The sequence below is a fragment of the Drosophila pseudoobscura genome, chromosome 4 (genome assembly GCF_009870125.1).
Source record: "Drosophila pseudoobscura strain MV-25-SWS-2005 chromosome 4, UCI_Dpse_MV25, whole genome shotgun sequence".
NCBI classification, from domain to species: domain Eukaryota; kingdom Metazoa; phylum Arthropoda; class Insecta; order Diptera; family Drosophilidae; genus Drosophila; species Drosophila pseudoobscura.
The window spans coordinates 29,678,072-29,688,510 of NC_046681.1; the positions used below are offsets into that span (position 1 = coordinate 29,678,072).

Consider the following 10,439-nt stretch of genomic DNA (forward strand, 5'->3'; position numbering starts at 1 on the left):
CCCCACAAAATCTTTCACCTGGACTTCCCTCTATTACTTCAAGATTTATTACAATGGTCTACAATGGGTTAATCGTTCTTCGATTTGATACTTGCGCCGACGGTACATGTGCGCTGGCAGCTGTTGCGTGCCACTCACACTGTAACGTAAATTTGGCAAAAAAAATGCCGTTTCATTTACATTTACATGTATTTAAAATTAATTCACTACAACAGCCTATGAGCGTATTTTCTCTTCAGAGTCATCAGTGGTCCCATCCGTGGCAGGTGCGGGACTCTCTGGCTGGCGTTCGTCACTAGTGAAGACCTTGTAAAGGTTTTCGGGTTTGACCAGACCGTGGGAGTCTGCATAACGCAGGAGATCACAAACGATGGGCGATTCCACGACCAGGATATACTGGCATGTCTTTGGCTCCAGCAAGTACATAGACACTGCTGTTCCACTAGTGGCCACGGGGGTGCACGTCAACTTGACATCCACCTCCCGCGGCTGTTTGGTGCGATCACAATGTGTTCCCTTCACATAATGGTGCCAAATGGATGAGGAGAAGCCGGTGCGCCGGGCTCCTTTATCGGGATTGGCGATGGCCCACTGGCGGTGTGACTCCTCTGAGAAGTAGCCAAGAAACAGCTCAATTTCACTATTCTTATCCTTGTGGAATTGTCGCACATGCTTGCCATAGCAGAACTCATACCTCCACCAACCGTTGCCCTGCAAAAAAGATAACATTGCGTAAATTGATTTCACCGAAATGCTTTGGCGAGAATTCTCACCCCAGTTAGACAGTTGGCGCCAGATATGAACTCTCTGATGGGCGTAAGCTCATCGATGGGGGTTGGTTGTGTTCCAAGAGTAGCCCCTGCTTTGGCGAGCAATAGCTGTTGGTATTCTTTTTCGGAGTCGACGCCACCTTTGTTCATCAGCTCCATTATGATTTTGTCCACATCTCCGCTATGCTTGAAGGTTACTACCTCCCCTTCCTTTGGCCACGCCTTAGAAACGGGCTTATTTTCGGTCCCCTTTGAGAGAATCAGATCGGACTCATTTTCAGCCCATTCGCTTAGCTCTGAGCGCAGCATGCTCAGTGGCTTATGGGGCTCTGTTTCCGAATTAAAACACTTGATGGTGGTCTCCTTGGTCTCCTCCGCATGGAAGGCAGGAATGACACACAATGCAGAAGTGAGTATAATGGCCTCATAGTTGCACGAGGAAGTCTCTTTGAAGGAGTAAATATCGTCCTTGCCATGGGGGTAGCACACATAACGAACCAATGTGGTGCGAGTACCTTCGATAATGTCACACATAGTTCCATCGCTAAACTCCATTTCAAAATACGGATAGCGAGTGTTGTCAATCTTGATAGTCTTGTACTTGTGCTTTCCCCCATCCTTCTGTTCCGACTCCCACGCCCTTGACAGCAGTTCCGTCTTCTCCTCGCTCCATTTGCCCAGATAGTACTCTTGAAACTTGACGGACTTGCCCTCGCGCTCTTCGTGATACTGGCGCACATGATGGCCATGGCAAATCTCGTAGGACCAATAAGCTTCGATGCGGTACGAACAGGTTTGCCCAGAGAAAGTCGGTTTCAGCAAACTGATTGGAGCTGCAGGAAACGTACATTTGGAGAAATCCGATTTGTCAAATTAATATCGCTTACACAACTCCGTCTTGTCGGACTTCTCCTCCTCCTTCGGTTTCTCCAGGGCGGGTATAAGACACTCGTATTTCTCTTTGTCGGTCGTAATGAAAGATGTCAATCCTTCGTTGCCCAAGTCCTTATAAACATACAAAAAATATTAGCTATATACCTGGGTCTTATATGTATTATCCATAGACTTACTGGTGAACCACCAATTAAATCTGGCACGGCCCAGTCAATTCTGTACAAGATTGAATCGTCAAAATCTTTGGCTTCGTGGCACGCCGCAACAGACAGTAGGCCCAGCAGCAGTGCTATTTTTATTGCATTTACTTGAACGTCATTCATGTTAACAGTTTAAAGGTTGCCTACTTTGAGTATTTTCATGTCAAATGCAAGGGCAAAATATAAATAAATACGTGTTGTTTTCTTCAAAAAATGTTGAACAGCTGTTTGATAAAGCCTCAGGTCTGTGAATGTTTGATCAGAAAGAAGAAGACGTCACAAATGGTTACGTGGCACTGTGAATTAAAAAATAATCCATTGTAGCCGCCATAAGTTAAAAACGGTTATGTTCATTTTTATTTTTTTTTTATTTTCATAAGCAAATATAGTGGGTACCCTAAGTCGTTTCCTCTGCCGTCGCTGTTTCCGTGCTCCCCCAGCCTGGTTCTTTCGTCTCCCCATGATCCAGTGGCATCTTTTCAATGGCGTCTAAAATGAATTTTACGGAATGCGCTGTGCGTGGTAGCCACTCCATGATGCGGGATGTGGTTGATACCGGTGGCGGCGCATCGGCATCATCAACGAAATCAGCATCACCGCCAGATAGCGAGCGCACACCACCCAGGTAATCTGTATAATCGTAGTCGCTGGTCAAGGGATTTACTTTGGAATAGTAAATGGCAGCGAATGTCGAATAGATAATCAAAAGAGCTGTGCCCACCTATTGGTTAGAGGATTTAGTAAGTAGCGGGTAGGATTCAGCTGAGGAGATGTCAACTAACCTGAAAGGCAGCCCAGAATTTGTAGGAGCCCTCCGTAATGACGAAATCGTAGTAACCCTTGAGGGGATCACCCTTGATGTAACGACCCTCACCCACATCCGTGTCAGCCCTGTCCCCTTCCGCCGCTTCACGTCTCTGGCGGAGGCCGCGAACGGAGCTCACATCAGCCTTCTCCCCCTTCTGAGGCTCTGGCTGGGCTGATGGGGTTGATAATGTCGCTTCTTTCTCCTGCTTCTCCTCCTCCTCAGAGCTATCCGCAGCCGGAGTCGTACTCGAAGTGGATGTCGGCCTTTTCGTTGTGGTGCTCTTCTTGTTTTGATTCTTTTTGTCTCCTTCGATACGCGGTGGCTTCTTGGAATTAATCCTCAGTTTTTGTTGCTGCTGCTGACGCAGGCGATCCTTATCGGCCTGTTTTTCCGCCTGCTCCTTCCGGAATTTCTCGGTGCTCTTTTGATGACGCTCAGCCATGGAATTCCAGGCGCTCATTAAGGCCTGGTAGAGATCCCAGAGTTGCTTTAGACTCTTGAGAACTGTTACCAAAGTAGATTCCTCCTGAACGGGAACAATAGCGGTATGTTGTGTAGGTTGGGGTTGGGTTTGGGCCTGCTTGGCCAGCGGTGTCTCTGCCTGTGGGCGACGTTGGAAACCCATGGGATAGTCGTACACCTCATCGTAGGCAGGGTAAGGTGCTCTGTAAATGATAAAAGTTCGGGTTGGCTCTAGCTTTAAGAAATAAATTGTATTCTTACCGATTTGGAGGAGCTTGGAGCTTCCTGTTGTTTCCATCAGCCGTAGGACGTGATGCCACGGGCGATGCTTTCCAGGGCGCGTAAAAGCCATCGTAGGGACGAGGCTGAGCCGCTCTGCCCTCAGAGGAGCCATCTCCATCTCCATAGAAATTCTCCTCCGACTGCTGTGGCTCCTCCTGCTGATATGGATAATGTCCTGGCCCGTAATCATCGGCAGCATCATAATAGGGATCCTGTTCGTTGGAATCTTCTCTGCTCTGGGGTGGACCAAATGAATCTTGACGCTGTGCCACAATGGGATCCATGCTCTCTGCATTCACCACCACCGCCCGCTGCTCCTCATAGAAGTCCTTACTCTGCCTGGTTGTTTCCAAAGGCTGGTTGGGAACACTCGAATTACTGGCCTCCCTCGCTATGCGCTCCACAGTGGCAGTTTCTTCTTTCGTGTCGTTTCGAGTTGCCGTTTGAAAATGGCTCCACATGCGATTCAGTATTAACACGTCAGCATCACCAGACTGTGCCCGTTCAGCCTCGATCAAAGCCACCACCGTGAGGGTCGACACGAAGAGCAGCAGGGTGAGCAGAAGGAGCCATATGGACGAGAGACGCTGCTGTGGCTGCTTCTGTGACATATCTTCGTAAGCTGACATTGTCCGTACTCTATTGTTTTCTTCCTGAACTAAGGTTTTTATTTTTCTGGAATCCTTAATTTTGGATTTCGAGGCGCGGCACGGCCAGTCGGCTTGCGGTTAAGTCGTCAACTAAACGAAGAATCTCCAGCGATGCTCCAGAAAAGCCTTGTACCATCGATGGCCAGTGCGATGGTGTTAATACAACGGAAATGTATCCACATTTACTATCTAGAACATCTTCGCTGGGCCCCATCTTCATCTCGTTGAAAGGTGCTAATCCGTGTGCCGCGTGCATCATCGTTATTGGGCCAGTGCTCCAGTTTCCGTTTAACGGTTCATTCGCCATCGAGTGCCACACCAATTAACATGTCCCCAACATCCAGTATGTCTTTGGTCCATCTCCATTCATTTTGATGCATAATTCCCGACATTGTTGTTGACCAGAAATTCGTTTTTTTTCGCGGTGAAAGTGTGCAATACTCGTAGGATTCTATGGGACACAGAATATGGGAGTAGTAGATCTTGGCCTCTCGCCCAATGACGCGTCGTGGTGCATTGTCTGACGTGTGGCACGCGCACACGCACGATTTGTGGAGTTTACATATTGACGAACAGAGCATAACAGAGTATACATACATATATGTACATAAACATAATTACAAGACGAGCGTGTGTCTTTGATTAAGGCAAAGATACATGTCTACAATCAAGATGTCTTTGGGTACCACAAAAGTGGCTGATCCGAGTGTAAGGAATGCGGCAGGTATTGATTTCGGCTTGGAAGACCTGATACAGGCATTCTAGCTTTTAAGTGAGTATAGTATCCCCCGAAATCTAGTATTTTCTAGAAGCTGCTTCCAGACAGGCCTCTGGTATCTGGTATCTGGCATTGATTGTCTTTTATTTGAACTCTTTGGGGGATCTGAAACCCTTCGAATACAATGAGATTTATTTTATTGATAAAAGGTTTCATAATATAACAAATTATTATTTAGAAATCTTTCTATACTTGAAAATGTTGTGTGTGTGAAGTAATCAACAAAGCTTTTACTGTAGTGTTTGCCATTTCAATTCTAATGTTTTCTTCTAGATTGTGCTGAATTTCTAATGCGTCATTTTTTTACCGCAGAAAACGCAACGCGACAAACTAGTTTCATTACCCCCAAAATTGTTTATATATAATTCTCGAGATAATATCCAGATGGCTCTCCTCTAAAAAAAGCTCTATCACTTTTTGTATTTATTGTTTGTTTGAAAACTACAACGTGGTGATGGCAGCGTGATCTTGGTTTCTCTTTCTCACGAGCGCCTAGGTTACGATATTGGACATGACCCGAAGTGCATCCGTTAGAAGATGGGACAAATACACTTATGGTCTTTTTCAACAAATAAATAAAGTAAGCTAAGTACAAACATTTATAAAAAAAACACTATACATACATATGTACATATGTATGACCATATATTTACATATATGTACATATATTGTCATGTCGTGGTCACGCAAGCATCTCTAATTCAAACTAAAACGTACTGTCAGAGAAAAAGCGATTTCTGGAAATAATGCGTGAATACGGTGTTGTTTGAAACAAAGCGATGCATCGTGAAATTCAAGTAATTGAAGTATATTGCTTGGTAGTATCTCATGATGATTAATATTAATATTCAGCACATCATATGTACATATATGTACATACGTACATATGTAGAGAAACCACCTGATATGCCGCCTGTTTTATTGTTTACCAAATACCGAATATAAACAGAAACAACGCAATAAAAAGCCGGCAAATTGTGCAAAGAGAGGGAGAGAATTCCATTAGAGTGGACCTGTCTCGAAAAGTGGCTTTGGGATACAAAGGTTTATGAACAAAAAATACAACAAATCTATATGCTTTATTTATAAGCATTTTAGTAAATAAAGACATTATAAAGTATCATACATTCATATTTTGTTGCTTTCTTACTACCGTATGTAAGCTTCAGGCGGAAGAATTACATACATACGCGTGTAAGCATGAACTTTAATGGAAGGTCAGGGGAATATTTCCGTTTTGAAGGCAATTTCTAAATACATACATACGTATGCACAGATGTATTACGTATGTGTGATACTGCAAGTGGTTGCGTTGATAAGTGAAAACAAAGAGATCACTTGGTGTAACAATTGCATTGGCGGTCGTCGCTGATACTTGAAGATCGACGAGACGGCTGAGCTGAGTGCAAATGAGTTCAACTAAAAGGCTATAAATATGCACTCAGATCGTACGCATTCGCTCACGACTACACGGAGGGGGACGTGGTGGGACGCAACTACACACCGCCACATACACAAACATATTCGTCGACAAGGTGCATTCATATAAGGTGAGCATTGTAGTTGGTGGGTCGCCTGTAACTTTTTAGCTCATGTTGTTTTTGTGTGTCTATATGTAATATGCGATGCGAGAGTGGGAAACCAAATACAAGGTGATGCCTCCATATTTGGTTAATACACCTTCTGCATATGTACATGTATGTATTCATACATGTGTGTATTAGCATGAATACAAACACCACCTGGGAGAGCGTTGATTCCAAATTCTGGAAAGTTCTCGGCAAACAAACACACAATACAAATGCAACACCTGGGCGAATCGATGTTGTGTGGGTTTCTGGAAACTTCTTTAGCAAAAATGCAATAAATTCAGTATTGTGTTTCTCTTTATTGTAAATGTAATATCTAAATCAAACTTCATAATGTGAAACTCACTATAGCTTATTAACTAGAAATTGTAAGTCTGAATTAAGTTTAGCAAATAGTTTAAGCTAAGAATAATCTTTTTTTGTTTGTGAAGTTATAAGCAAATAAAATTATTATAATTTTCACAAAATTTTTTTCCGCTGCTTCGCCTGCTTCATGGAAATGCAATGCTTTTATTTCCAGTGGCTGTTGCGTTCCACTCTCTTTTCTTTCACCAAACGCAACTGCGACACAGCCCGCTGCGCTGCTTTGATTTTCAATTTCTTCTTGTTGCCTTTTCTTCTCGTTTGCCTTTTAGTAACTTAAATTCGATTATTTCTTCGTTTTCTACTCTCTTCAACTCCTTTCCTTTCTTTGATTCCGCGTTAGCGGCAGCCCTGCATCAGTTTTTGCAGGCCTTCTTAATGTTGTTGGTGTTGGTGTTCATCAGTTTGGTTAGGATTTTTCTGGAGTGACCGGAGGGGTCGAAGTGGTTGGTGTGCACACTGGCCTCCTTCTTGGAGCGCTGCTTGCCGCCGTGGCCAGAGAAAATGTGCTTATCATAGTCGAAGTTGTAGTGCTCGTACTCATCAAAATGCGACTCGGACATGGTTGTTTGCTTTTTCTTTAAATTTGACTAAAACAATTGCAATATATTGCGCTTTTTTGTTGTTTTTCTTTGCTGTGGCCTTTTGGCTGCAACTCTGGACGAATTTTTCACCGTGAAACTTTCCCCTCGATACAGATATTGAACTTTTTAGTGCTTTGGCGGACCTTTATATACACCAAGAAGCTTTTCGAGCTGACAGAGAGCGATATGTCAAAGGCTCCAAGAAACTTTTAAACGGTCAGAGAGTTTTGTCAAATGTTCTCACGTGAAGTTGCCAGACTGTCTGCGAAAAATGAGTTTTGTGGTCTCAAAAAAGCAATATAATACATTTAATGGAATAGTTTCGATTGAAAAGACAGTCTACATAAAAGATGTCTTAAGATATTTATTATATTTGGTGATAAAATGCACATTTCAGCTTTTTCAAATCTGAAAAATATTCTTCAACAGTATGGCAGCACTATCACAACACTCTCTCTCACTCTCTCAGCCAAAGAGAGTAACGAGCAAAGCTTTTCACAATTTTTGCTGCGCAATTAAATTGTTGTTGCTTTATTTACAAAGTGCGCGGTAAACAAAAAAACACACAACGCCAAACATATTTTTTTTGCCTTGTCCATTTATTTAAATTATTTCAGAATATTCTCATAATATACACGTTTTCAAACAGCTGGAGGGGCAGGTAGGGCCGAGCAAGCGGTTGTTATATAAACTTTTCGCTTGCCACCCACCTTGGTCCGCCCTCATGTGACCCCGAGGGTGCATTCAAATTGCATCATCGTCGGAAACGTTCCGTTACATTTCAAATACTATTTTTGACTTTGATCGGGAAACGTGATCGTACGCACATATCTACATATAGAAGTGGGCTTGTCAGAACCCGATCCGCTGACCCAGTTCTCTCTCACTCCAATCCATTTTTGTTTATTTTGATATAAAGCTTTTAATTGGTTTTGCTCTAATTGTTTTTTATGAACAACACTGGTTACGTACGGATCCCTCCTTCGGTCTGATAAGATAGTGCTGTCAACTATTGCTCTGGTTATGGTTCATTAGTCACTTGAGGTAGCAGATGCCGTGGAGTTCCACCTGCTTTGAGAGAAACAACGCAATAGAACGGAATCGTTATCGCATTCCTCGATAAGAAAGCATTCCCCTTACATAGTATTGAGTCTACATTGTAGAGTATATAACCTTTCACAGAATATCATCAATCAGTTTGACTTTTCAATTTAAGCGCTATCCTATTTGAAACTTTCTTTGGGGAGCAGCGTTTTCAGGCGCTTCTGGCTTGATGAAGTGTTTTCTTCCGTCTGCTTGCGGGAACCTTTGGGTTCTCTTTGCTTCTTTTTGCCCGGCGGCAGAGTGTCTTCGATCATGGGGAGGTCGAAATCATCTGGCATTTTGTTCTCAAATGAACTATCCACTGATTCGGACAGTTCCAGCTGCACCGCCTTCTCGGTGTGCACACGCTGCACATGCTCTTTCATCTTGTCGGATCGATGACTACTAAAGCCACACAGCTGGCATTTGTAGCGATTCAGACCGTTTTCCGTGTGCTTGAGAGCATGTCGCTTGAGGTTCTTGCTCTGGCTAAACTTGCATCCGCATATTTCGCAAATAAAGTCCCGTCCCTGCTTATGCGTCTCTATGTGCAGCTTCAAGTTCTCCTTGCGATTGGCCCGATGCTTACAGCCCGACACGGTGCAGGCGAAGAATTCGCCCGTGTGGAGCAATTTGTGCGACTTGAGTGCCTTCATATGGGTGGTGCTATAGCCGCACACATCGCAGAGCATTTGCTTCTCCGGATTGTGGACTAAAATGTGATTACTAAGGCCCTGTTTCCACTTGAAGCCCTTCCCACAGTGCGGACAGATGTGCGGCGTTTCCGTAGAGTGCTTGGGCTGGTGTACCAGGAGAGCAGCTCTGGTGGTAAAGTGAATCCCGCATTCTAGGCAAAAGAAGGGCTTGCGCAGATCTCCAGAGTGGCGGCGAAGATGCTTGTCATGCTCTCGCCAGTCCAGGAAGCCGACCTCGCACAGGGAACAGGTTAGATGCGAGGGCTCACAGCTGCTCATGTGCTCAATCATCTTCTGCACTTGGTAGCATTTGAAGTCACAGCCAATACAATAGTTAACCTTGCTGCTGGATTTTACTGCCCGGGGATTCTTCAGCTACAAAACCAGAGAAATTTAATGAATAAAAGATAATAACAACAAGCTCCACAGCATACCTTGAAGAAGCTCTGTTGATTCTCAAATAGATCTTCGGGTTTCTTTGTGGTTTCCAGGTTTACCTCAGCCTCTCCGGAGGTCGTCGCCTCGCATGTGTCTCTAACCTCGTCCACGGGCTGCATCTGGTACAAGTTTAAGAGCTCCGTCACGGCCAATATCTTAGCCAGCTCCCGGAAATGCTCCTCATGCTCCTTGGAAACGGACACAATGTCCTCGTAAAAAAAGTCCACAATTGTGTGCAGGCATTGAGTGCAGGCGAAATTGCGAATGGTTATCTTCAGCGGATTGTGTATGGAGAACTGCTGCTGCTTTTGGTTGGTGCCAATGAGCTTACTCTGAGCGGCCAGGACACAAAAGTGCACGCTGAGGCTCAACGCCTCGTCCGAATCCAATTCCAGCAGCAAATCACAGAACTGGCCCGTGCGTCGCTGATTGTTGAGGTAATTGGATACCTTCGAGTGGAGCGGCTGGTGTAGGGTGGGCAGAGATTGGACAGCTGGTGCCAGTAGCATTTTATAAAACAAAAATTTAGATGTTTTCGCAATAAAAATTGTTTGTTTTGTTTGTATCGCAACAGCTGATCAGCGCAATGTGACCAGGGGCTCGGAAGATCAAAAATACCATGTAATACGTAGTAACGCATTATTTAGGTGTCCGTTAAATTAAACTGGTTTATCTTTCGGTTTCATAAATGGAAATGAACCATTACAAATTAAAAATTCCAGTTTTTACACCTTAAAAGATGCATTTAAAATTAGCATTTTAAATAAAACACACAAACAGAAAGTTTTTCATCAAAAGAACCCGGTTAAATAAGCTCTTGGACATCTCGAGGCATGGGTTTCA

General features: G+C 43.9%; 4 protein-coding genes across 5 annotated transcripts; all 4 read right to left on the bottom strand.

Annotated features, from left to right (window-relative positions):
• Positions 1-24: 24 nt before the first annotated feature.
• Positions 25-2,124, bottom strand: LOC4817804 (endoplasmic reticulum lectin 1). The gene is made up of 4 exons (XM_001357122.4): positions 1,841-2,124; positions 1,658-1,775; positions 774-1,603; positions 25-711 (listed from the first exon to the last, which is right to left on the bottom strand). Exons 1-4 carry the CDS (start codon positions 1,985-1,987, stop codon positions 217-219), a joined length of 1,590 nt encoding a protein of 529 aa, XP_001357158.2. The 5' UTR covers positions 1,988-2,124; the 3' UTR covers positions 25-216.
• An 89-nt stretch (positions 2,125-2,213) lies between these two features.
• On the bottom strand, positions 2,214-5,442 carry LOC4817799 (uncharacterized). Its single transcript, XM_001357121.4, has 3 exons — positions 3,396-5,442; positions 2,647-3,337; positions 2,214-2,585 (listed from the first exon to the last, which is right to left on the bottom strand). Exons 1-3 carry the CDS (start codon positions 4,043-4,045, stop codon positions 2,262-2,264), a joined length of 1,665 nt encoding a protein of 554 aa, XP_001357157.3. The 5' UTR covers positions 4,046-5,442; the 3' UTR covers positions 2,214-2,261.
• Positions 5,443-6,896: 1,454 nt separating this feature from the next.
• On the bottom strand, positions 6,897-7,507 carry LOC4817798 (nuclear protein 1). Its single transcript, XM_001357120.4, has one exon. It carries the CDS (start codon positions 7,357-7,359, stop codon positions 7,153-7,155), a length of 207 nt encoding a protein of 68 aa, XP_001357156.1. The 5' UTR covers positions 7,360-7,507; the 3' UTR covers positions 6,897-7,152.
• Positions 7,508-7,958: 451 nt separating this feature from the next.
• On the bottom strand, positions 7,959-10,186 carry Plzf (Promyelocytic leukemia zinc finger). 2 transcript variants are annotated; one of them, XR_001451036.2, is made up of 3 exons: positions 9,593-10,186; positions 8,521-9,533; positions 7,959-8,451 (listed from the first exon to the last, which is right to left on the bottom strand). XR_001451036.2 is itself a non-coding variant. In XM_001357119.4 (2 exons), the coding sequence occupies exons 1-2, from the start codon at positions 10,103-10,105 to the stop codon at positions 8,604-8,606; spliced, it is 1,443 nt and encodes a 480-aa protein (XP_001357155.2). In that variant the 5' UTR covers positions 10,106-10,186; the 3' UTR covers positions 7,959-8,603. The 2 variants fall into 2 exon arrangements, 1 of the variants encoding a protein (XP_001357155.2); XM_001357119.4 differs by having other exon boundaries at positions 7,959-9,533.
• Positions 10,187-10,439: the final 253 nt, after the last annotated feature.